A 26,634-nucleotide genomic window follows, 5' to 3' on the forward strand; every position below is an offset into this window, starting at 1 on the left:
GGGGGGGGAGAGGAGAGGGGGCGGAGGCGCCGGAGGCTGTTCCCTCCCTCTCTCCCTCCCTCCCTCCCTTCTTCCTTCCTTCCCTCCCTCCCGCCCGCTCGGCCTGCACTGCACGGCAGGAGCGGCCGCGACGAGGCGAGCTGTGCCGGGCGGCCCCCCGCTCTGCTCCCCTCCCGTCCGCCCGGCGGCAGCAGCCAGGCGGTGGCGGAGAACGGCTCGCCCACCCGCCCCGTCGATGGGAAAGGAGGAGCCTGGGCCGGCGGCGCGCAGGCGGGGGGGGCGCTGGCAGCAACTTCGGCGGGGCTGAGTCTGCGGCCCCGGGACGGCGTCGAGGGAAGCGCCGGGCAGCCGGCGGCGGCAGCCCACTGCAGAGTACGTGCGGGACGGCCCGGGGAGGGGGCGCCGGCCCCGCGGGGCACGGCCGGAAGGAGCGGGCGGGTCGTGCGTGGGTGATTCCCGGAGAACGCAGCGCGGGGGGAACGGCGAGTGGGCGGAAAGTACCGGAACGTCCCCAGCGCGCCTGCTGCCGCGGGGGGGCGGTGGGGCGGGACTGACGGGACGGGACGGGACGGGACAGACGGGGGCGGTGCCCCGCCGGCCCCGAGCGGGGGTATCGGGGCGGGGGGTGGACGGACGGGGACGCGCTGTGGGACGGGCCGCCTGCGCGTCCCGTGCGGCGTGGCGCATTGCCCCTCCGCCGCCTCTCCCCCCCCCCCCCCGCCCCCTCCTCCTCCTGCCCCGCCGCCCTTGGTGGGACGGGCCGGGTTGTCCGCGGCCGGGCCGTTGGGGGACCGTGCCGCTGCCCCGCACCCGCGCACCTCAGCGCAGCCGTCACGGGCAAGCGGCTCCCGAGGGGTGCCGGGCCGCGGCTCGGGGCTGTGCCCGTCAGCGGGCTCGGCCCATGCGAACTTGGTGTGGGGTCCGCGGCGCCTCCCCGTGCTCGCTGCGTCGGGTTTCTTCGGTTCGGCTCACTTCGCGGCCCGGCTGGCGTATGGGGCCGCAGGTAACCCCCGGGGCCGGGCTCCGGTGGGACACGACGGGTCGCACCGCGCTGTCGGGAGTCGCGAAGTGCTCGAGTTCTTTCTGTCCTTACGAGTTTGGGGGTGTTTTTTTGCACGTTTCAAGTTTCTCATTAGTTGCGGCGAGATACGCATCTGTATTTGGATGTGAAACTCACTTAATAGCTTGTATTTTGGCACATCTCAGAGCTAGACAAGACTATTTAATTTGCTAAGTCTCGCTTCTGCAGCTACATGTAATTTTCTTCTCCTGCTAAAAGTCCTTTGGAAACGCTGCAGAAATGTAATGAATATGCAAAGCAGCCAGTTCTCGAATCCGAATCCGGTTTGTCTTCAGAGACTTTTCAAAACGCCCAGAGTGATCAAGATATATTATGAAATAATCACTTTTGCCTAAAATACAGGAATGTGATGTTTCGCGCTTTCTCCTTGTGCGTATTCCTAATTGAATTGGTGACAGCTCAAATATAATCTCACCTCAAATAAAAGCCTCTAAAAATCAGTTAGGGTTGCTCGGTTGGTTTTACTTCTAGTGCAGCCTTGAAAAGCAGGAAAACTGCTAGTGGAGTCCTTGCCCCGTGCTTACATCCCACAACTCCCGCGTTTTCCTTCTCCCAATCCTTCACCCACGTCCACCACCTGCTCCCTGCAGCCGCGTATCTTCCTGCCACCTCCGGGAAATGTGCAGCTTTGATCTCAGACCAGGCAGAACGGGAAGAAATGAGTGTTTTCCCGTGGTTAAAGATACTGAGCCGGGCTGCTTCCGCTGCTGGCTATCTTGATAGAGGGAGCCGGGTGCAGGAATAGGTTGTGATTCCTGCCCTGGCGGTTGACAAGTATTTAGTCGTGCTCTGTGGTGTTCTTGTGGTTTTTGTTTTCCTTTTTCCTAGGAGTTGTGTTTGTGGTCAGAGTTAAGGTGACATCCAGCGTTTGGAGAGGAGGGCTCGGCATGTGGGGTGATAGGCTGTGGATGTGAATGAGGTAATGTGGAAAATCAGAATGCACGGTTGTGGGTTGCAAAAGGCTGAGTGAAAATCTAACTTGTGATTTCCTGATTCTTCTGTGGCTGTGACAGTATGCAACCTTGCATGTATTTTAAACAGCTTTGTCTGTGATGGGGACTTTCCTAGCATCTTTCTTTGTTCTATATGCAAAAAATGTAAAAAACAGCTGTTCTTCTCTGTGTATTCCTGCGCTCCTTACTGTTACGGACAACAAGCAAAGAAGGGGGACAAGTTGCAGCTCAACTGCCACTGCTGCATTCATTTATTCCTGCAGACCTTTCCATGCCAGCTTTGTGTTCCTGCATTTTGCCCTAAAAGGGGTTGCAGTTGGCCATGCCTTAGAAGATCTACTTGCTCTCTCCTAAGGCAGCCGATCATTCTGGTTAACTTCTTAGGGTTTGCCAGAGGACGGTTCCGGGCTGTTACTCCCGAACCAGACTGGAAAGCCTAAGACTTACCGAGAAGGCAGTGAAAGAGGGGAGCACACGTGGTGCCCTAGGGTCTTACCTGAGGTATTCTTCCCAGCGAGGAGCATACACAAGTCTGGCTGTGAGCTTGCCCCACGTCTTCCCGTTGTGTAACTTCTTCTCGTGCTCACCCTTTGCCCCAGAAGCATGGCCCCTGCTGCACTGAAAATGAGAGCAGAAGTGGTGGAAAGCAGTACTTTAGGTCTCTTAGATGTAGCTTAAAGGTCACCCAAAAAATGTGTGGCACTGAGACTTGAGTGGGTGTGCTAAGGCTTTACCATAGCCAGATAGGTAAGCAGAGCCAGGCAGCAGCAGCAGTGCCTTTGGGTTAACGGTTTCTTCCGATCCAGGTAGTGCTGCACTGCTGTCTGAGCTAACCTTGTTTGTTGCTTGTCCTCTTCCTAAACCCCATCTTACTCCACCAGGTCGACTAGCTTACCTCCTTTCCCAGCTTTGTTGGCCGTGAGCTGAGCCGAACCAGTGGAGCGGACTGGTAATGTGTAGAAAAGCAGCGGAGCTGTTGGTGTGGTGAGGCTGTCTTGGAAAGGGAAGGGAGCCTTCCCCTTGTAAAAGTTTAGAAATACGTGGGATGTCATTGAGGTGAGTGCAGAAGGAACTCTGTTTAAGTGAGGGGAGAAAGGAGGGCAGAAGGAGGAGTGTTTGAAAGTGCCTTTTCTGCAGAAATTGGTAGCAATCGTAAACGGAAAATTTGCGTGGCCCTCTCAGGAGTTACTGTACTAAATTTGGAAAACAGAATTTGAAGTACAAAACAAAGGGATTTCAGTCTTGCTTTAAATGCAAATCTCAATGCAGTCCGAACTGTGGACTCAATACTGACGCATCTGTAGTACCTATTAATCCGGTTTCATCTGTCATGAGGAGATTTATGATTAGAGGCCTCCAGGTAAAGGCTGCTCATGGACTGTTGCTGCTATTCCAGCCTGTGGGCTGGAAAAATGGCTCCATGCCTTGCCTGCAGCTCCTGAGCTGTATGTAAGTTCACTGCCACTGTCCTCCCAGGATTCAGCTTAGCTCTTTGCACAAAGTCCATTTGTGTAGATTTTGTGCTAAGAAGAATGACTTTCAGAGCAAATGGTTATTCTTCTATAGCAGTTATAGAAGTTTAATTGTGGTATTGATGGTAGAAAGTCAACATCATTTGAAATGGGAGAACAGGAATGGTTCACTGCACTGACGGTAAACCATAGGCTGTTGGTTTTGTTTGCCTTGTCAAAGCTGGTATGGAATGGGAGGCTTTTCCTGAGAAATCTCTGAAATTCTGTGAAGTAATGTCAGTTTTTTGAATCACAGAATTACGTGCCGTTTGAAGGATTACCTTATGTGATTTTCCTTGTTGCCCTTAGTTGCCTCTTGCATCCACCCTGAGTTCCAGAGTGGGCAGTTTGCTTGCTCTGGAGCTCACCAACAGAGCTCCTTGAGGTGGCTGCTCGGATCTGAACTGCTCCTGCCATCCATTCTGTTTTACAAGCACCAGCGTACAAAGAATGATACGTACAGCTGGTGGGTTTGGATTTTTGTCTTTTTGGTCTCTTTCTGGGGCTCCATCTCTTTTCCTGAAGAGATTGTTCTTAGGTATCCTGGTGCTGCCACATACATCTTTGTACAGCTTCTGTTGGCCTCATTTTAGTTTCTTCTACTAGAGTTTAATCAAAGATTTGCAGCAAAAGCCTGATCCTTCAGATGCTCCTTGAACAGAAGTCGAGTTCTTGAGTTGCTGAAGAAAAGATGCGTATTGTAAAAAAAAAAAAAAAAAAAAAAAAAAAAAAAAAAATCCGCACAATTCTGCCTTAATTTGACTGTTGGTTACCAGTCTCCCAGTGCCCCTAAGCATGGGTGTTTTCTTGCATCACAGTTTTGGGGTGAGGCATGTTGCATGTTGTCAAAATAGTTTCCCCCCAGTGTGTGCAGATCGTTCTGTAAGTGCTGATTTTTAGGTTACTGCTGTGTGGTTTTTCAAGTGCAGTGTGATAGTAGAGCCAGAGCAGTGTTAGCAGACCAGCTCCATGCCTTAGTTCTGTTACTTGCCTGACCAACTATAAATGACATGCTTGAGACCTTATCGATTGGTGGTTTAGCTTAACACAGTAATGCTGGAAATTATCCGCTTGTAGTTGTGAAAGCCATTGTAGAGTGATGAGGTGTGTGTGAGGTCCTGCAATTCTCTGAAGAGTTTATTTTTTGCAGGATAACTGTGGATAACGGGTTTTATGAAGCTGAAACTCTGCAAATGTTTTTCTGCAGCCATAAGGGTAGAATACTGCTGCAATTTGTCCCTTGGGATCCCTTAGAGTACAATTGTTATATTGCTGTGTCCTGAGTGTCACTGAAGTGCAGGCCTGTTAGCAGATGGGACAGGCAGGTGAATTCAGAATAACTTTTAAAAACTCTATGTGTTGTAATCTGTCAGTGCTTTTGCTTTATCTGTGGATGTTGCTCCCATAATTGAGAACAGTGGAGGCATTAGATTCTTTTTACGTGAAATGGGAAAAACTGTAGAAATACTTTGTTCTGAAACACCCTGTTACTGATCCAACTTCATTAATTCTCTGGGATTCTGTGAAGCACTTTTCTTCTTTGCTTTCCTTTTACAGGGCTCCACACTGCTGTGGGAGAAAATGATGTGAGAGTTAAGAAGAATTGAAACTGATGAGCTTTTTTTTTCTCTTCTTCAGGGGATCAAGTTTTCAGTAACTCTTCAGGGTGTTTTGTGATCATTTTGATCTGAAGATATAAAAGAGTCAAGTAGAAGCAGTGAGCAATATTGAATGACATTCTTGGGAACAAACATGAAGAGGGAATGCTGAAAACAAGCTGGCTTCATGTTTGAATCATCTTTTTTTTGTAGCTGCATCGCAACTGTCTGCTGATTTGTTTTTTTATGAATGTTTCCATTAAGTTAGCTATTAAAAAATAGAGCTTTTGCCCCATTTTTCCATACCTGGTCTTATGACAAGAGAAAGAAATCCTGTACTCTGAGTTGACAGCCTTATGGAAGGATGGGTGGTGGGGAATGCATCTGAACGTCAGCATTCTGGTGCTCATCTTCTCTCTGTTCTTACTGTTTGCAGATTCTGTTATCCGTGATGGCGTCAGCTCTACCCAGAACCCTTGGGGAATTGCAGCTGTATCGAATACTACAAAAAGCAAATCTCCTATTCTACTTCGATGCCTTCATTCAGCAGGGTGGTGATGATGTCCAGCAGCTCTGTGAAGCAGGTGAAGAGGAGTTTTTGGAGATAATGGCTCTCGTAGGCATGGCTAGCAAGCCTCTTCACGTCCGAAGGCTGCAGAAGGCTTTGAGGGACTGGGTCACAAACCCTGGTCTTTTTAACCAGCCTCTCACCTCCTTACCGGTCAGCAGCATTCCAATCTATAAGTTGCCAGAAGGATCTCCTGCGTGGCTGGGGATATCCTGCAGCAGTTACGAAAGGAACAGCAGCACCAGGGAGCCTCACCTGAAGATTCCAAAGTGTGCTGCCACGACGTGTGTGCAAAGTGTGGGTGCAAGCAAATCCGATGTGGTGGGGAACTTACCACTGCAGAGCGGCAGCGAGCCGAGGCTCTGGCAAGGACACCACACCACTGAGAGTGAACATAGTCTTTCTCCAGCTGACCTTGGCTCTCCAGCTTCACCAAAGGAAAACAGTGAGACCCTGGATGCTGCTGCTGCTCTGTCAGTTGCTGAATGCGTAGAACGTATGGTTCCCTCCCTGCCCAAAAGTGACTCGAACGAAGTCAAGGAGTTACTGAAAACAAATAAGAAACTGGCAAAGATGATTGGTCACATCTTTGAGATGAGTGACGAGGACCCTCACAAAGAGGAGGAGATCAGGAAGTACAGTGCAATATACGGCAGATTCGACTCAAAAAGAAAGGATGGCAAGCATCTCACCCTCCATGAGGTAAAAACCTTGAGCGACAGTGGGCTTCCTCCCTTTTTCCTATACCTTTTATGAGCTGCAGTTCACAGGGTACACTTTTTGTACAGGCACTTTAGACGGGGTTACAAGAGCTGTGTGTCCTACTGGAGCCGTAGGCAGTCCTGCCCTGGGATAGAAATCTTGAGTGCAGTAGAAGTTCCCTTTGTTGTACAGGTGTGTGCATGTGTGCACCGATGACTTCAGCTGGGTGTCATCAGACGGCTTGGTCACTGGTGTAGCCTGTCAGACAGAGGGTTTAAACAGTTTGGCACTGAAATAGCAAACCAGCATTGCAGTGAGCGTGGCCCTTGGGATTCTAAGCACTTGGCACATTTGTAAAGCAGTCCTGGCTTGGTGTTCCCTTTCAGCTTTGAGAGTAGACTGGTTGTTTGGAAGATTAGTAACTAAAATTGCTTGTGTCTGGGAAGAGGATCACCTGCCTTGGTTATTGCACTGTGCTGTCTTTGCTTACCTCGAGACCCTGCTGTGTAGCTTGTGCCCTCCAGGTAAAAAGGATTTTGCTGATGAGGTCCCTAAATCCAGTGGGATGTGAATTTTTGTGTTTGAATTGGGATGATGCTGAACTATACAACTTGTAGGTTGTTTTGGGCAGTGGTCTTAAGCTGGGCAAGTGAAGTGCAGAATGTGTGAGGAGGAAGAGAAGGAACTGTCTCCAGTGTTGATGGGTAGCTGTAATTTGAAGGTTTGTTCTTTAATACCTGCATCGCATCTCTTCTCTCTTGTCTTTAAAAGACCATGTGGACCTCCTTTGCTTTTCTTCTGGCATTCTTAGGGCTCACACTGCGTATGTTGTAACGCAATAGGTGTGTCTGTGTGGGGAAGAGTTTGCCAGAGCCAAAGTACAGTACAAGAGGAGAACAAACATTAATTCAAAGCAGTGCCAAAACACTGTTGATATGAACGCTGCATCAGCATTTTCACAGTTAACAGGGATTGCAAAATTTCAGTTGGATTTAACATTTGGCATGTAGGGCTTAGCTCCCAAAAGGAAAGGCAATGTTTGTGTTACAGGAGTGCCAAAAGAGCTGTACTGGCTTAGCCTTTTTTCACTTCAACAAGAAGTTTTGTAGGTGTGTGATCTACCGCGTAAGACTAGGTTCCCTTTATGCTTCTGAGTTGAAGGGCAGGAGGAAACAAGGTGTACTTCTTTACATTTTGGTTTATATATTTGCATTTATAAGGCAACTGCACATCAGCAGCAGAGACTTCCCAAGGACTTTTAGTACAGACTGAGGAGATGCTTCCAACAGACTTTTCTACCACAGTTTTAGCTGTACAGCTTTTACTTACATGCATTGTGGCTTATGTGGAACGCTTACAATCTATGAATTCATCCAGTGTGCAAGAACAGATCTCATCTTACTCCCCTGGCCTTGTGGAGAACAAGTTGTGTGTGAGATGGAGGCAGGACTTGAAAGGATTAATTGTGTAGATGCCCTGTGTGTGTTGCTTCAGGGTTCAGAGAGAGAGGGTTCTCCCCACCTAGGCATGGAGGCAGTCAAAGATGTACAGCATGTGAAGCTGTGTGCTTTCACAGTCTCTCTGGGGCTGCTACTCTGAAATCTGGGCAGACTTCTTGTAGGATAATTCCCTTGGCAATGGGAGGTGGGCACCAGGGGCAGATGTCGTGCCAGGCATGTGGTGGGCTGAGGAGTGGCTCTGCGAAGCTGGAGTGAGTAGTGTGGTGGTGGTTTGAAGGAGCAGGGTAGCAAAGAACCAGAGGAAAGGATGACTGCTCTGCCTTGTTAATTATATTTTTTAGTACTGCACTAAAGATCTTTACTACATCATTGTAAAACCATGTTTAAAAATGGAATGAGAGCATGGTTTGGCTTTAGGAAATGTTTCTATCGCTATTATGATTAAGGGCATGAGATCAAAGGAGTGTGTGGCTGACTTATGCCTCACGCATGTGGGGCCTTGCTGAACTTGATGGGAACTGCACACATGCAAGCAAGAAGAGTTTGCTCGTAATTGGTTTACTGTTTGCTTAAAGAGGCCGGATTTCGCAAAGTTTTGTCTTGAATGGTCTTAGTTTTAAAGCAGAAAATATACAAATAGCAGCAATGAGACCATTTCTTTTTTGTTTGTTTGTTTAAAATCTGCTAAACCAGGGTTTGCCTTTTGTAAACTCAACTTCAGTGGATTTTTGGTTTTGATGGCTTTATTTGCTGCTCAGAAGGAAGGACCTTAAACAACCAGGGAGGTAAGTTTCTACTTGTCCAGAGACTCTGTTTCTGCACGTGTTAATACATTCCAAGACTGTCATCCTGCATCACAGTTCAAGATCTCTCCTTGCAGCTGGCAATGAACAGCTGAATAAACTTCACTGTGAATTTAAAAAGCTTAAGTAGTGGTTAGCTTCTTAATGTAAAGATCAGGCTATGTCTGGCTCCTCAAGCAGAGTGGAGATGCATGCAAATTAAAATCAAATCTGATAGAATTATTGGCAAATTAGTGAGAGTGTTCTCTTGTTTCAGTATGAACATTGGAGTGTCTCAGGGGGCTTGGGCAGCCATTAGAGGCCAGTGGGAGCTGTAGACACTGAGCTGGTCTGGAAGCATGTGTTACTGGTAGGATTATCTCTATAAGGCGCTGATTAGCTTAAAATCTGATGCAGAATCTTTCAGAGATATTCCAGAACTAATAAACTTACTGTCTGTAATCCATCCCACTGTCTCGGTATTACGCAGCTTTTTAAGCATGGAGAGCCCATAACGTTTGAAGTTGGACTGGAAAAGTGATGAGTCTGAGCTATGCGCCTGATCTTTGTGACCTGTGCATGTTTGAGTCAGATTTGTAATTTGTCTTAATATTTCAGTGCTTGTCTAGGTACTTATAAAACAAACAAACAAATCCTGTTTAATAGTGTGAGAATCAGAAATAAGAAATGCAAGTAAAAAATTTTGTCTAACTTGGTCTCTTCCTTTTGTTTTGCTGACTCGCCAAAACAGTAGGGCTTGGTATTTGTTTGTGTTTTGTAGTGAGGGAATCTATGAACCCCATGAGATGGGAATGTACCTATCCCTCTCCATACAGCCTGTATGGTTATGTGCTCCTCCATATCATTCAGGCTTCCAGCAACCAGAATAATTATTTTCAGGCATGCAACACTTTCTAGCTGCAGTATTGTGCCTCCTGAAAAGGCAGGATGCCATAATGCTCTTCAATTCAGTCAGTCTGGATGTGACCTGGAAGAAGAAACGAGGAAAAACAAACAAACATTTGGCTTTTCTCATATATCAGGATAAACAGCACTTGCTTACAACCACCCAAAGCATTTTCAGTGATTTCAGCTCTTTGCAGCCTTTCAACACTTTGATGGATAAAAACCGTCTCAGATTATTTTGTAAGCATTGGCCATGTTATTCATCCTTGGCAAAGTACAAGCTATCACCGTTACAGAAATTAATGCCTGCTTTGGATGGTAATACTTTGCATCACTGTTATAGTTATCTTTTATTTTTGTATCATTTATTTTTTCTCCTGTGTTGTTTTTTTTTTTTGCTGAGACGATAGACATTGTAGAACAACTGTTCCTGTCTAATGGGTAGCAGTTACATTGTGGGAGCATAGGAACCTCGGAACTGTTTCACAAATTAAATCTAAACTTCCCACCCTTGTACATCTGATCTCTGAGGGGTTTTTTTGGTCTGTACAGAGACCAAAGGTTCAGGCAACATAGCTAATTCACCTGTTAAAGACATGTTTGCACTCTGATTAGTATTCGGGTATCGCAGGAAATGCCCTACTCGGATCAGAGGTTTTTGTGCTAAGCACAGGAAAAAAAAATGCTTAAGAAATATTAGGAACAGCAGTTCTGTTTGAGGTTTTATGAGAAATACTGCATGGGCTCAGGCCACTGAGAGAATCTCAGGTCTTCTGGTACATGTTTTTGGTTTTTTTTTCAGCCTCCTAGAGGACAAGTGTTGCATTAGGCAAAATACATCTATTCCAATTAGGATGACATCAAGCACTGCAGTGAAGGACAGCATGGTTGTGTGTTGTTCATATCTTATGACAGCTTCCATCCTTCAGGGATGGAGTGCGTGATGTTTTGGGTGAGTTGCTGTGATTTAATTCACAAGTAACATTCTGCGGTGTGGTAGACAGCAGGGTAAAGGAGCATGATTCTTAGCCTTCTCTCAAGAGACACCATTAAACTGCATACCTGCTGGCCTCTCGTCAGCCTCATCTTCTGTTCTCTTCCATGAAAAGCACCTCTTGTAGCAGCAGTGTTTTCCGTGGCTGAGGTCACACATGCATGGTCCTGTCAGCCCTTGGCCACACAACCCTGTGCACTGCACTGCGGCTGTGCTTTGCTCTGCCAGATCAGGGGCTGGGGATGGCACATCTCATTCTGTCATGAATATGCTGGCTGTGCTGTGGAAAACCTATCTGCTTTGTAATATTCACTAGCCTGAGACAGATACAGAGCATACTGTTGACAGGAGCAGCAAAGCAGCTGTGCTCATTTGCAAGAAGCCAGGCCCATTCAAAGCAGCTTTATTTCTAGAAATAAAGAGAGAAAAGTTGTGGGCAGTCTGGGGACAAAACACCTGCAGTACTCTGGCCTCTGGCTTTTATGCCTCATTAGAAGTGCTGGCTGCTCTTCAGCTGAGGAAGAAATGAAAATGTCTCTTTGGCCTCTGCTGACTGTGGAAGGAGCAGAGAATCTCCTCTCCAACATCTCGGTTTCAGTGTCTCTCATTGTATTAATAGTGTTGTTGTTTGTCCATACTGTTGACCATAGGCTTTTCAGACCGCAGTGTTGTATATGGTGTAATCATGACAGTATCGCCACTTTCTGTGGGCTTCCGAGCACTGTGAAACCATTTTGAGCCTTAACTTTGGGCTTTTTTTCTCCTCCCCTCTTTATGAAGCTACTGCCAGCAGCAGAGGCACTAGAAATGTGTCCTGGCAGGCTCAGGAAAACATCCTTGAAACAAGTCACATTTGATTCATGTCTGAAGATAGTCTTCACAAACACGAGGGTGAGAAACATAGCTAAAAAAAGTTTAATCGTTTCTTAAACCATCACCTTCTACAGAATCTGTGCTGTATTCACCAGGGAAAGCCATCTGTACCCACACTGTCATTTTTTTTTTTTCCCCCAAGTCCTGGGCATATTGCATTTATAAAAATAGTATTCCCTGTAAACCAGGCTTTGGGAGCCGAACACTGTGAACGTTCAGAGCTACTGTTTTATACTGAGATTTAATTAGTGCTGGGATGAGGCACAGGCAGTGCACATTGAGAGAGTCTTACAATAACATTTTTACTTTAAAGGACATTAAAAGGACATTTAAATGCCCCGACTACATGTTTTTCTTCCCCGAGGCTTACCTGGCTTAGTAAGAGTATAAATAAATGGAAGAAACCCTCCAGGGTTTGCTGTACATCTGTGAGTAGTTTTACTTGCAGCTGAAATTTGTCATTATTTCAGAAGAATGGGTACTTTTACAAGCACAGTGGGTGAATTTATGCAAAATCATGAATCCCTGGTTTTGTGTTTGATTTCCAGCTAACAGTTAATGAAGCAGCCGCTCAGCTGTGTGTAAAAGATAACGCCTTGTTGACCAGGAGAGATGAACTCTTCGCACTAGCTCGGCAAATCTCTCGAGAAGTTACATACAAGTATACTTACAGGACCACCAAGTAAGGTTTAATTAACTCAAAGGACCTTTATTTTCAGGGAATGAATCAGTCGAATAGCATTTCTTTTGAAGTACTAGAGACACTTTCTTCTTGCTCTTTAGCTAGCAAAGTGCTCTTCTGAGGGAGGTAGAAAAATGCTATTTAAGTCGTGAAGCTTTCAAACTGCTAAGATTTAGCTGCCTTGAATTACCTTTTTATTTGCTCTCTCGTTTTCCAAAGTTTTCAGTGATAGTGCATGCTGAGAGGCATCTGAGAGGCTGGCATTTCAAGTATTTGAGACATTTGTGTATTTCAAGGTTAATGTAAATAGGCAAAGTAGCCAAAGCTGCTCAATGTATCAGTTGTTTTTATTTTGCATACACAGATTCGGCTCATTAGTTTTCAGGGAATGAGAAAGATAAGGTCGTGGGGAGCAGCTTACAAACCTGCTTTAAAGGGGCTGAAGCTGACTCCTAATTTCATCTGTTACTGTTCTGTTAAATGAACTGCTGTTATGAAACAGTAACAAAGGCTTAATAGCTTTCAAATACAATTAGAACTTTAGAATTAGTGTTACTGAAAGTCTCAGTACTGTATTGTTTTTAAGTGTTAACTCCTTCACATGTAATGCAGTGTCCTTTCAAAATACATTTTCCTACACTTGTAGGATCTTCTTATGATTCTGCTTTGCTCCCCTTCCTTCTATAGTGATTTATGTAAAAATGCATCCATTCTGGGTAAGCAGTGCCAAAGGCATTGTGTAATTCTCTGTGTTCAGGTAGCTTTCCGTTCTGTTCAGAAGAATGTCTCTGACATCTTGAAAACCACACAAGGCACTTGTATTCCTCTGTACTTGAGTGACATATACTGCCACGTCCATGTGAATTAGAGGCTTTTTCTGTGCATCTCACTTGTTCTTGCCTGATGTTTTGGGTTTTTTTTATCTTGACTCTGTTTTTCATTATTAATTCTGATGGTCAGGGTTAATGTGCTGTTTACTGACAGTCTGTGTGTCTTCTTTTCTAGATCTAAATGTGGAGAAAGGGATGAGCTGTCACCAAAGAGAATCAAGATAGAGGTAAAGTATTATGACTCCTGTGTTTTGACCTATGCATGCTAAAATTCACTGTTGTTTTGAAGTGAGCTATCTTAAGGAAATGTGTCAGAAAAACATTTGAAAGACGGGGTCAAAAAAAAAAGTTTAAGTGTATATACCTATATACCTCATAAGATTAGCAGATCTTCCCTTTTGATGTATTTTTTTAACAAATTACTGTTTCTCTGTTACATGGGTATCTGACTCATCCTTATCATTGTGTGTTTTGGGTTTTTTTTTTTGCTGTCTACTCCAAAAGGTGTGGGCTAAATGTGCATTTGGGTATAAGCTAGGCCTGGGTTAGATCTGTATGTGACACAGATATATGATGCATTCTTTAACTGTAGAGGAAAGTTGGAGCATACTGTGACAAATGATGCACTGAATGCAAGGCTTTCGTAATTTTTCAGCAGTGTGATGCTTTTGCCTGTACAAAGGCTTTCCCATGAGACAGTCCTCAGTGCGAGCAGTTAGTTTAGAAAAGGCAGTTATGAATAGGCATAGAGGAGTTAATCTTTTTTTATTTATAAAGTTCCATCAGTCTGTGTACAGTTGTAGTTTGTTTATATAATCCAAAGCATACACATGCATTGAGGATTTATTCGTACCTTTGACGGTAAATCAGTAATGTCATTTACATGTGTTAGGATTTGCTTTGACATGTGCTTGTTCTTCAGTCCATGAAAGAGCAGAGAAAAGGTTCATTAAATCTTTTTATCCACCTTCATAATTATCTCCCTTGACCATCGTGTTGCAGGATGGTTGCTAGAGTCTCCCGTTTTTTGTCCAGTCTAGTCCTGATTTATGAGCGTTGGTGGGGAGCTGCTGCTCCTCTGCTTGGAATAGTATTTCATTGACTTAGATTTCAGTATTAGAAAGTTTTTCCTTCATTCAGTAATAATTGATGATGAGCAAGTATCTAAAATGACACACTGCAAAGGAGGTGCTTTTTTATTCATTGAAAGAAAAAGAAAGATTAAAATCCTGAAAAATACAGGCTGAAACTTTAGGGTTTTTGGAGAGCAGGAAATTTGGACAGCCTTAGGGAAACTTTATTCTCTTATGCACAGTGAAATCCTGAGTCGGGAAGGCCTACTTTTTCTAGGCACCTTTTAGTTCAGTAATTCTGAGAAAAGATGTTTACTTGGTTTTCTTTCTCTCTAAAATTACCCGTCATATTTTAAAGTGCTGGTGAAAGATTCACGTCCTAGCTGTACAAACGGCTATTTCAGAAATAGGACTTTTTTCCACAGTAAGAAATTTAAATTAAACTAAATGAAATATTCTTTCATTTGATAGCATTATAGCATATGATTAATTATGAAGTAACCAGTGTCGTCATCAGCATACATTTTATTTTTCCCTTGGGGAGTCTTCTAGGAGTAAATCGTTACTACAGTATGTTATAATGGAGACACACTGTAAGTCATGGACTTCTCCTCCAATAAATTTTAAAAGGGTGCATTATTACACAGTAACTTTTACATGTGGTGTTTTGGGTTATTGGGGCTTAGATTTCTAAAAAAGAAGGCGGCCTTATTTTAGTAGTATGTTTGGGGATTTTTGAGGAGGCTCGTTCTTAGAAAGGTGGAGGTAAAAATGAAAATGGTAGCAAATGCTGCAGTTTTTTCCTTCTGTTCTGGGTGAGAATTCTTTATCCTGTTTTTAAAGTTATGTTTCATCGTGGCTCTGTTAGCTCACTGTCATGCTAGTATCATGCAGAGGATCTGAATGAGAGTGTGGTGGTGTTGTAACTAGCTCTTTTTTCTTTTTGTAAAGGTCATTTTGCCTTCCTGTTTTAAGGCTGAACCCTGTATTTTGATTCACCATTCCTTTACCCATTAGTCATTAACGTCTCTGCGAAGCGTGGCCTAAAATACTAGGGCTTGAATTTGGAGAGACTTCACAACTGTTTGCATAGTGTCAAAGATTACTTAAAAAACAAAAGAGGGTTAATATCCAGAAATATAATAACACTTAAGCCCCCTCACCCCCCTGAACTCCAGAGAGACTCCGAAGGTCATCCTGGAGCAGAGCTAGCAGAGCTGTGTGTGCAGGCTGAATATTGCTGGGTTACAGCCACCATTGTGGATTTATCCTCTTCACGAATATGAAACTCACAAAAGCATTACAAAGAAACAATATGCCATGAATTACATCAAATTACCTGTAAAAGCCTTTCTCTTCCCCAGTGAGCTCTCCCCCTCTTATTCGTAGAGTAGGTGGGCGATCTGTGGGAGTGAAGTGTAGAGAGGAGAAGGGGAAAAAATCCAGGCAAATGACAGACTAAAGGTGTGGAGGGAGTGAAAAAGGGAATGGAATGAATTGGGATTTGGAAGCAGATTACAAGGAAGGGGTTGTAGTTCCTAAGTCTGCTCTGGACAAAGAGCAGGACAGGCAAATAGGGGGATGTGCTGTTTGCAAGTAGGCGAATAGCACATCCCCCTTCAGGGCAAGACTGTCTCCTGCATAGGTGTTGCGGGGTGGGGGCACCCCTTGTTTTGTTATCTTCCATGAGTCAGTGCCAGCACTGCTCCAAGCGATGAGCTGTTGTGGCACCAGCTTGGAAAGCAAAACAAGTCACAGGTATATAACGCAGAAGGCATGGAGGGAGAGGCTACTTATCGCTGCTGCTGCTTTGTGTTGGGGTTGGCGAGGTTCCCCCTCAGTTAGTGTGAACAGCCAAGAGAGCGAAGAAAGAGAGTTTTAAAAATACTCTTGCTGTCTGTGGTATGGAGAAATTGTTCTATGTGTCAGTGTCTTCATTCAGCTGAACGGGAGGGGTGGGGAGAGCTTGCAAAAGCTAATTTCACAAAGCTGAGTGGGAGTCAGGGGGCACAGGCAGGAAGACCTGAGTGGGGGCTGTGAGGAAGCATCTTCCCTTAGTGCTGGTATGAGTGGAGGGAGGGGAGAGAAAAGGCCCACCTCCACCATTGCTAAGAAGGTTGAAAAGAAAACCGAAGTGTGGGATTTGTGTTTCTCACAAAAACAGCAAAAGCTACTGTTTTCATAGGAAAAATGTCATTAGAGGGAGCGAAAAAGCACATGTGGGACTGAGAACATCTGCTGCATGAAGCTGCTTGAAAAACAACTGAGCAGCAGCATGGGCAAAACAAAAATGCTGCACTGCATACAGCAGGCCCTTCTGACCATAGAGGGAAAAGGAGCCTCTAGGCGAATGTGGTGCAGAGCAGGTTGTCAGCTGGCCCAGCCTGCTCCTCATCAGCCCTTAGATGATGCAGCAGGGCAGAGAACAGCCAGCGGTGGGGAATGGCTCCAGGAAAGGTGATCCAGAACGGCATCATCATCCAAGTTATCTGCGTGACTGATGGGTGACAGTCACAGCAACGGGCAGCTGGCCTTGCTTTCAGGAAGCAGTCTTTGGTTTTGTAGTGGGAAGTGATCACGTATGTGCTATAAAGAGCTGTGTTACCTGTCTTGTTGCAGAAATGGGATCCTGAGTGATAGGGGGGTTTGTGTATTCAGTTTCTCATCTTCCTACACACAATTGTTTTCCTCTCCAAAGCAAATTCATTTCTGACTATGAAAATGGTCAGTGCTCATGGAGATGTGCTGCAACGCCTTTGTTTCTAGAGGATGGGGTTTTGTGGCACTTTACCTGGTTATGAAATTGTGCATACCTGTATGTTTGGTTTTTCCGTGAGAGGGAGTATGATGGGTTGATAAAAGCAATATGCAGTGTTCAGACAGATACTTCTATTAATTTTTTTTTTCCCTGAGCATATCGAATAGCTTTATTGGCATTGGGTTGCACTGAGGGTCTGGCCACCATGCTGCAGGTCAGTGGGCAGCCTGCCAGTGGCATGGACCTTGTAATCCTTCCCTTGTGCTTTTTTGCAAGATTGCTGTTCTTATTCTTGGGCTGTAACTTACTTGTCCACCTAGTGTAAAAAAAATGTTGTTTGCATGCATGAGCCTCTAGAATCCACAAGGAAAATATGTCTAATTTGGCATATTTGATACATGGACGTACGGATCCTCAGTGTCACTGTTTTCAGGTGTTGGTCTGTTTTAGATCTCTTGCTTCCTCACATGTTTTAACAGTCACCTATATATACTGTCACCTATATACTGTGCTTTCATAAACATTTATGGGTGTTCCTCTATTTTACATGAGTTTTCCTTTTATAACGCTGAGCAGGATAAATTTTCTCATCTTGAACCTTTGCTTCAATGATTAATTTATTTTAATGGAGTCTGGCACGTTTTCACAGGAACTTTATTTGCTTTATGGGTACATATGCAAGCTGCAAAAGATTTGCATGTCATAAGCATTTGAGACTGAAAAAAATGAATGATGATTTCCCATAGTATATAAAGCCTTAGCTACTCTGCTTTTAAAGTGATGATATTTCATTTTGTGGTGCTACTGTAGGTTCTGTGTAGAACACCTTGAATTTCAGGAGGCTTTGCTCAGTTTCTCAAGGTTAGTATATGCAGCTGCTGTGCCTTAATCTTGACTAGATATAAGTTTGATTTCTTAAGAATCTCCAAAGCTGCTGTATGTAACAAGTAACAGAAACCATGGGCCTAAATCTGCCTGGCAAGGCTTGAATGTAAACTAGTTTAATGTCAGTGGCAACAGTAGTCTGGATTCACCTGAAACTGTGAGAGATGACTTTCTATGTATGCCATTTTAGATATATAGCAGTTGGTGTAGAGGGGTTGTCTGTGTTTTATGCACAAACCTAAATGATGTGAATAGCATGAACACGTAAATTGCAGACCCGAATTTTCCCGAAGTTCAGGAATGTGTTTTTTGTTGGCTCTTTTCTTTTTTCTTTTGAGTATACAGAGAGAGTGATGCAAAACAAGTAATATGTCTCTCTTGCTGTTTGGTTTCTTTTTATGTGCTCAATAGGATGGTTATCCTGATTTCCAGGACACTGTCCAGACGCTCTATCAGCAAGACAAAATGCCACTTGCTTTGGCTAAAGGGAAGAATGAAGACTCAACAGCTCTTAATTCTCAGGTAAACCAACTAGACTACACTGTGAATAATACAGGCATGTCTTTGTACATTGGTTTTCGTGTATTGTTTTGATGACTAAAGTAATTACCATCAGCTTTCAAAGGCTGCCGAGCTTAGCGGTGATTGCATCACTTTTAATTGGGGTTTACTTCTGGAAGTGTTCTGACACAGTACTACAGCTTTAGCCTTGTTAGTTCCAAGGAGGTAAGATCTAGTGTAGTAGGCTTGAAAAATACGTGACTACCTGTTGAGAGCAAGTGGGGTACTATCGGTACAGTATGTGCTGTGTTACTTGCGTTATTAGCTATAAATGGAAAGTTCAAGTTACTGAGTGTAGAGGAATAGAGTAGGCGATCTTGGAGTCCTCAGTTCTGACGTTTCTTACAAGAAGAAAGGCCAGTATAATTAGGAAATGGGGAGCCTCTGGATCTGAGAGGATAAATTGCCTAAATAACATCTACCCTTGTGGCAGTGCATTGTTTTCAAGTACCCAGAAAGCTTTCTATAAATGAAGACAGGTTTCAGATGCTTTGTCTTTTCTGTAGTGTATCCCAGCCTTGAGGCAAAATATGCATCTCCTGCTGCCTGTTGTTGCCAAGGAGGGATTTCATGCTAAGTTGCAACAAATTGTATAGCTGATTTGAGCAACTGTAATCACCAAATTTTCAAATAAGATTACGGAGTTACATTCCTGTTCCCTGAGAGTGGATGTGGCACACTATCTTTTACCTTCTTCTGTTGCGAAGTAGTGTACAATGATACAAATGTGTTCATTGTCATACATCAAAAAACAATCATGCTACATATTCTGGTGTCACATAATGATGACCTGCATTTGATTTTTGCAAGCTTATTTTCATCATGTATATGCTTTAAAGCTTGCATTGGTCACTGCTACGTAACAATGGACTAGAAATTTATTTTAAGCTTAAAGGTATCTGCGACTATACAGGGTTTTCTGTGGTGATTCGAAGGTCAAAATTTTGGGGTTGTCCCAATTAAATAACAAAAATGGCATGAGCGAGAAATGTTTTACTCTTTTAGAAAGCTGTTGTGAAGTTCAGAAGTTGTAAGAGGAGTGATGGAATAGGAAAAAGCACACTTGAATGTAAACTGTTTGAACAGTTTCTTCTTTTACTTGCCTCCCAAGACCAAGCTTTGAGCTGTCAGTGTTCTTCTGCAGAACCTGATGAGCTCTAAGCCAGAGTGAGTAAATATTGGTCATGTCGTTACCCTGCTATCAGGGTCATCACTGTGCTGCAGAAGCTCAGATTTTGCTAGTCTGTTTTGCCTCCATTGTGTTTGTAAATTGTTGAACTATGCTGGGTAAGCAGACCTTCATGGGAAGTCAGGGCTTTCATCATCTCCCAAGAAAAGCCCTCTGCAATTAATCGGCCTGTGTAGCATTGAAACGATTACTGCATTACCTGATAGAGAAATGCCTTTTTCCCAGTCAGCTGTAGATGTTAAGGTTGTACACTTTCTGTTCCTGTGTTCATCGTGGCTCTTAATCAACTTTCTTAACTTGTGATTTTATTTTTGCAAGATGCTTATTTACATTCTCAGGAACAAGATTATAGTGAAATTAGAATTCTCTTGGCATTAAAGTCAATGACAAACATTCAGACGCCATTTCCTCCCACGTTGCACCGCATTGTTTAGTTTCACTCTCGAGAGGTGTATAGGTCTTGTTCTTCTTCTAGACAGACATTTCACACCTTTATCCCCCACAAACATACTGTGATCCTACACTTTCAGAATGGCAGATTTTTAAGCTTGTGTAGTGCTGTTGCCTAAAATAAAGATTCCAAGATGTCTGGTGAAATCTTGGCATAAGTTTTTAGCAGATGTTGCCATTGCTCTTGGAATACTTTCTGGAATACTTTGTGAAGACATATATTTGAACAGAGCTAACTGATAATTAAGACATTATTTTCGGCTTTTCTTGAGATTCTCTCGATGTAACCTGCAGTCCTAAGGTGCAGAAAGTGGTTTTTGTGTTTTCAAAGAGTAGAATTTAATGTTGCATTTCTGTGTGGATGAACTACAGCAGCTTGCATTTTAAGTACTCTTGAGTGACTCAGAAGAACAGTATGAAAATCTATGGGTGCAAAAATATTTTGTTTGCTTGGTAGCTTTGAAGAAACCGTAAAGCACACATCTGTACATATGAGTCAACAAAAACCTATATCTAGGCTGTTAGTCTTATCATCTGATAATGTTTTTTTTTCCTGTGTTTTGACTCACTGTATGTATGTATATAGAGAGATATCTTTTTTCCTTTATTTGCAGTCAGAAAAGGTGATGGCAAAACAGATGGAATTTCTTTGCAACCAGGCTGCATTAGAGAGACGTCTTTCCACAGGGTGTTACAGGCAAAACTCAGAAGAGCACAGCCCAAATGGCATGTCATTAGATAACACTGATGGACAAGGTATGGTAGCTTCCAGGCATGGTGTTGCTGCCAGCAAATACATTTGATATTATGCAACTTTTGTCAGTAGTGTTATTTATCTAGTATAGAACACTGAGCGCTGAATGGACAAGTCAGGATCCCTGCCCTGGAGTGCTTAGAGTCTAAATAATGCAATCAGATGTACAGTCACATTCTGCTCTGTTACTCTAATGTAGCCAGGCAGACTGCTTTCTTTATGGATAACCCTATGGGGAGGGAAAAAGGTAGGGTGCATTAGTGTTACTGAGGGCAAACCTTGGCTCTGGCTTTATCCTAAGTTTTCAAAATAGAGCAGGATGTTGCATTTTGTTTGTGTTCTTGCTCTGTGGAATTTGAAAGTAAAGCAGATAATGTAGTTGGTACCCCTTTTTGTTTACTTGTTTGTGCAGTCTAGGAACAAAGCCTGAGGAGCTGGCTACGTAAATAACTTAGAATTAACTAGGTTCTAATGGTGTCCTTAGTAGCTTGTTATTCTTCAAAAAGCTTACAGTTTAGTGGCTCTCTCTTTGATTTGCCAACTGGCTGTTCCTTAGCTTGAATTAATTGTAGGAGTGTTTGTTTTGTTTGGCTGTTTTCTGTTTAGATTTCTTTTTTTACTGTTGTGAAGGGAGATAAAATGTTTTAAGCACAAGAAATACAACCAGAAATTTTTGTATCTGGTGTTTTTTTTAGAGCTAGTTTAAGGGGGGAGATAAGCGGTAGAGAAGGCAACTAAAGAAGATAGGAGTAAGCTTTAAAACAGGTTTTCATATGTGTGTATTGGTCAGGCAAAGTGGTACACAATTATACAGCAAGAATTGGGGTGTGTGGCTCCGGTTCTTCTTGATAGTGCTAGCTTCTTTATGCCATTAATCCATTGTGCAGTGGGAGCAGGAATTTTTAGGATCTCAAAGGGGTTTTTGAGCAGAATGAGAGTTTTAATTTTATTTTTGGTCTGGCTGAGTGTCCCTTTCCAGCAATACCTGTGTCTGCAACGCAGCATATTTACATAAGCTTTGTTTTGCTAGGAACCTTCCATGAGCAGCTGGAAATTAGGATACAATTTTCCTGATAGAATTAGCATGTCTTTAAGTCCCTATCTGTTTAATCTCTAATATTGCTTTGCTTTTAACGGATCAACGTTTCACTGTGACCAACTTCCAGGTGAAAGACCGCTGAATCTCCGAATGTCCAATCTGCCAAGTAGACAGTTGCAGCACATTTCACTTGATGGAGAGCAGCATGTTGGAAAACCTCTGTGCAGTGATTTGATCCGGCTTTACCCCAGTGGTGAGGCGAAGTCCCAGTCTTCGGGTTAGTGCTGCCTCTTGTAAATTACCCACTGTTTCTTAAAAGGCTATGATGAACTAACACACGATGTCTCCAGCTGAAGAAGCTAGTAGCTCAGCCTGGCATGCTTTGTGTGTAGCCTTTTAATCAAGGCTTTGGACAAAAGTTCCAGGGGAGTGTTACTTGTTAATCTAGAACCAGATTGAATATTGTTTGGGAAAAGTTTTCAGGGTGCAGTAACTAAGTTCAGATAAGCAAGTTCTGGCATGTGTCTGTCCTCAGAAAGTGGTATTGACCCAAACTACTGCTTTTAAATACTTAAGTTGCTGTTGTACTGCAGTTTGATTTACAGCATGGTTTCACCCTTTATAAAGGAATCAGGCTTTTTTATAAAATGGCTTTTTATTCTGGTTTATAAGGACCTAGTGATGTTCAGTTTTAACCCAGCTGGGCTAAAGCCCAGCAGGAGGAGGCAGAATTTATTGCTTCAACTGTTAGTATCCATATGGTTCATGGTCCTTTTTCTTGAATTAAGAGCACAATGTATTTGTTTCCAAGCAGTGTTTTTTAACATTATTCTTTTTTCTTTCTTAATGCAGAAGGCCTTGGTATTTTAAAGGATTTTCCTCATTCGGCTTTTAACAACATAGAAAGGAAGGTCATAAAAACAGAACCTGAAGACACAAGATAGTCATTCTGCTCTGGAACATGGTGTCGTAATAACGAATGAAACTTCACAAGAGAAAAAAACCAGCCTTAATAACCAGTGTTGCCTCATTCAAATAAGAGATTTCAATAGCCAAAGCCTAAGAACTGGTACAGTAATGTGTGGAAACAGGAAAGCGAGAGACACTGCAAACTAAAACAGTAATACAGGTGGATAAACATTCCTGTAAAAGTGGTTTTATAACATGGGAAGATTCACAAATTAATATTGTGGGTCTTCATTATTTAAGAATGTATTATGTATTTGTATAACTTATCAAAGTAAATCTAGATGTTGGGACGTGTATTGAGTCCAGTAGATGTGGCTACAGTTCATTTTACTTGAAATTTCAATGTCTACTTTAAGTGTACCTAGCGTAGATATGGTTGTTAAACATTTGAATTAAAACTCATTGGAGAATTAGGAATGCGAACCTTGTGACACAATTAACAGCAAGTTTGCAACAATATTTGTAGAAAAAGGAAAATGCATAAAATATTTCATGGTTTAAAATGTTATGTGGATATAGCATTTGATAGACCTAGACCCTGATTCTGTATTATAGCGGACGTACTTGACACTTAACTATTGTTACATCACTGTCAATGGTTTCAGCAGCCTTTGTGTAACACACTTACAGCATAATACCTACCTACAGTTCAGGAGTGTAGAGAAAGCCAGTTGGAAGAGGCCATATGATTGGCTCCCATTTCCTTGGGGGGAAAAAAACATGGTTTGATAATACTGTGCAATTACTGAAATCTCAGCTGGTGGGAAACCCAAGAGTCAATGTAGCATGGACAGGGCTGCAAAAATTGTGATTCAGACCATTATAACTTTTTGGACTTCTCTGTGGATCTTTCAAAAACAAAAACAAAAAGCATCCTAGGTGTGGCAGAGATGAAGTATGGTGCACGATTTATGCATCGATGTAAAAGGTTGCACTTGATATCCAGAAACCATAAGATCTTTTGGAGGGGACGACGAGGAGTTACGTCTTTAGCGTGTGACTCCTAATTAAGTGCTGTCCAGCCCACATGATTCTATGAATATACCGTATACTGCATACAGTATGCCAATACGTTTCTTTATATATGTGATTAATTAACATCTGTATTCTTTATTTATTTGACAGTTTTTATTTTTTTGTACATTTTCACTTTTGCAGATGTCATTTTATCTAAGGAGAAATAGTCGGCATATAACTTTGGAATTTACCATGGTGTGTTTGTGTGCATTCGTTTTTCCTCTGCGCAACTCCCTCAATAAGAGTTACTTTTCAGCAGTCAAAACAGTTATATGCCTCAGTTTCTGAATACAGTTTTTGCTTACAACATGTCCTGGAGGGGAAAGGGAGGGCTGAAGACAGTAAGTTACCGTGCCAGCAGGTAAACTTCCGTATTCAGGTGTGCACTTCATGTCTGCAGTTTGCTCTGTGTCATAGATGTGTATTAACGATTCAGTCACAGTCTGTGTTGTACTGAAACAGTCAGCAAAATGTGAGCTGAAATGTCTACACTGCAGTCTCTTATCACTGTAAACATATCTAATTATTTTATCACTTTTGATTTGTGGAACAAAGCTTTATAGTAGAAACACCAGTAAACAACTTTTTATACTATTAAAATGTTTGTTTTTTAAAAAAATGTTTCTTGAACTGTATGGTACTGTTTCACTTACTGAAGTATCTTTAAGCAATGGAGTTCGCAGCTTTGCTGTTAGAAATAAGAGATTGAATGTGTAGTTATATTTCCTCTTTCCTGTTGTGTGAGCTAGTGATGCGGATAAGATTGTAACGTTAGCCGGTGCCCTGGTTAGTATCTGAGTAGCTTTCATGAGACGTGTATGGAACTTGTTAAAGGACAGTTTAAGGTTTGAACTGTACAGCTGGTGTGATAGAAGGTACCAAGCAACAAAACTTTAGAGATGCAGGAAATGTTCTGGTTTTTCAACACCTGGCACGATCAACAGTTCTTGTGTGGATCACAGAAGAAGCTCTTAAGCTTGCTGGTCTCTTCGATTAAAGTGAGAGGAAGGAAAAAGAACTTGCTAAGCAGCACGCTGTTTCAGTTGAGTCCAGAATTTATTTTGTAAACACTAATGTATTAAATTTGCTATAAATTAAAGTATATAACAGTTATATTTTTGAGTTGTAAATACAGTACTTTGTGTCACGACCAGTTGGTTCTCTCCAGGATGATATTTCAGTCTATAGTCCAACAGGCCATTTCAGTCTCAATAAGCTGGAAGCAATTTTTTTTACTGGTTTGCAGTTGTATGATAATTACTTTTTTTTAACCTGGGGGGGAGGCGGGAGGTGCATTCCGAGTTTGCACATACATTCGGTAATAGCAAATACTCAAGCATTGGTCTTTCCATGACAGAGGTCTTGGTGGACTGCGACTTGGCTTAGCCTCTGGAGCCGCAGGTGAGGCGCTTGCCCTCATCTGCTCTGGAAGGGTTGGTAGATTCAGGGTACCCTGGATCAAAGGCCGGCCCTGCAGATGATGCCTGTTCTTATTCACATGTTTATATTGTTGCTTACAAAATAAAATTCACCGTGAGAACTCTGTAGTTTCCCCAGGGTTTTTCCTTCTTTTTATTTTAATGGTGTTCTCTGAAAGGAGATGTTAATTTTCTGGGGATAGGGGAGGAGGGAGCAGCTCTCTCCGGGGGAAACCTTTTCCTGCTCTTGTGGTTGAGCACTCATTTATGGGTGGCCATATGTGCACAGCCTGCAGGGCTGTAGTGGGCCAAGGCAAAGGGGGAGAAGTGAAACCCAGGAAGGGTTTCTGCAGCATGGCAGTCTTATTTAATGCTCTTTCTACCTCCTTATTTTGTGTGTGCTTACATTGGTGCAAAAATGCAAGCAGCAGATCTGCTAGGAGGTGGTACCGGGCAGTTAGAGATGGTCCTTGGGACTCTGGGGGACAAAGCATCGCTGCCCAGCCTGCCCTCAAGTGTCTTGGTGGTCCACCCTGTTTCAAATGGCTTTACAAATGGTGGCTCGCATCTCAGCTGAAGTGGTGCTGGAGGACAGAAACCAAATGGGAGATGGGGTATAAAAAGGGAAGAGAAACAGACCAGGGAGCAAAAACATCCAAAAGAAGCAGGGGAACCCACCAAAAACCTTGAGAAACATGCAGGTTGCTGAGTTAGCGTAAAAGGTGCGATTCAAAGCAGGGGGGCCCAGCCTGGTGGAGTCAAGAGTGAAGTGCAATGCCCCTGACTTCTCCCAGCTCAGAAGAGATTAAACGTGGGAAATCAAAACCAATGGCTTAATGTGTGCTGGTTTTTGTCTGCACTTCCAATGTCATCTTGCCTTTTTCTGGGAGGAGGAGGAGGAAGGAAGGAGCTAGGTACTGCTGTCTTGAAGGTGCAAGGCTAGGACAGAATATGCCACAGTTACTGAGCTTCCAGGCTGCACCCAAGTATAACTGGAAAACCTTTAGATACTGTTTTTAGCTTGATCCGGGCTGAGCAGTGGGTGCCTGCGGTTCAGTAAAGCCACGGTACGCTGGACAGGCAGGGTCCTACTAGGGCCTACAGGCTTGTGGCAGGCTCACCAGGTTCCGTGTCTCAGCAAGGTGCTGTGAAGCTTTGGTGCTGTGAGGTCCTCCGTTGGCAAGCGGTGTTGGATTAAACAGCCGTTACAGAAGGGTCATTGAGGTTCATCTGAAATGGCAGGAGATGCCAGTTTCTCATGCAGCCAAAAAAACCTCATTACTGTTAAAACTTTCATTGCTGGTTACCTGCCTAAAGCTCCTGTGTCTTCTGAATAAGCAAGTTGCATGAGGGTCAGCAGGGAAAACATCTGCTCGCAGCTGTGCCTTTGCTCGTGGCGGTCGCTTTGCCCATCATAACTCATTCCCTCTGCATTTTCCCTTCAAAATGCAGGAAACGACAAATACCAGGTTCAGACTGTTGGTGAAAGGTCTTCCAACGGGCCACAGGCAGAGCAGAAACACTCATTACTGCACTATTTGGGATTGGGTGAAGCTTTGGCTTGGATCCGGGCTCCTGAGG

General features: G+C 43.4%; 1 protein-coding gene and 1 long non-coding RNA gene across 4 annotated transcripts; one reads left to right on the forward strand and one right to left on the reverse strand.

The window, feature by feature from the left end:
* The first annotated feature begins 64 nt into the window (after positions 1-64).
* On the forward strand, positions 65-25,178 carry NAB1 (NGFI-A binding protein 1). 3 transcript variants are annotated; one of them, XM_065669933.1, is made up of 9 exons: positions 65-372; positions 1,910-2,000; positions 5,580-6,413; positions 11,977-12,110; positions 13,116-13,167; positions 18,068-18,178; positions 20,471-20,612; positions 21,777-21,926; positions 22,502-25,178. In XM_065669933.1, exons 3-9 carry the CDS (start codon positions 5,595-5,597, stop codon positions 22,591-22,593), a joined length of 1,500 nt encoding a protein of 499 aa, XP_065526005.1. In that variant the 5' UTR covers positions 65-372; positions 1,910-2,000; positions 5,580-5,594; the 3' UTR covers positions 22,594-25,178. The 3 variants fall into 3 exon arrangements, with proteins under 3 accessions (XP_065526005.1, XP_065526004.1, XP_065526003.1); XM_065669932.1 differs by lacking the exon at positions 1,910-2,000; XM_065669931.1 differs by lacking the exons at positions 65-372; positions 1,910-2,000 and adding an exon at positions 761-1,003.
* LOC136009739 (uncharacterized) lies at positions 1,203-3,154 on the reverse strand. Its single transcript, XR_010610635.1, has 3 exons — positions 2,930-3,154; positions 2,531-2,652; positions 1,203-1,983 (listed from the first exon to the last, which is right to left on the reverse strand). It is a non-coding gene; the product is annotated as an uncharacterized LOC136009739 (long non-coding RNA).
* Positions 25,179-26,634: the final 1,456 nt, after the last annotated feature.

The sequence above is a fragment of the Lathamus discolor genome, chromosome 3, assembly GCF_037157495.1.
Source record: "Lathamus discolor isolate bLatDis1 chromosome 3, bLatDis1.hap1, whole genome shotgun sequence".
NCBI classification, from domain to species: Eukaryota; Metazoa; Chordata; class Aves; order Psittaciformes; family Psittacidae; genus Lathamus; species Lathamus discolor.

What these genes read in the sequence shown, in the direction of transcription:
- NAB1 (XM_065669931.1), top strand. Translation starts at nt 902, where the DNA reads ATGCGAACTTGGTGTGGGGTCCGCGGCGCCTCCCCGTGCTCGCTGCGT. An exon ending in CAACAGCTCTTAATTCTCAG is followed by an intron (nt 18,179 to 20,470) that starts GTAAACCAACTA and finishes CTTTATTTGCAG; the next exon opens with TCAGAAAAGGTGATGGCAAA. An exon ending in GGCGAAGTCCCAGTCTTCGG is followed by an intron (nt 21,927 to 22,501) that starts GTTAGTGCTGCC and finishes TTCTTAATGCAG; the next exon opens with AAGGCCTTGGTATTTTAAAG.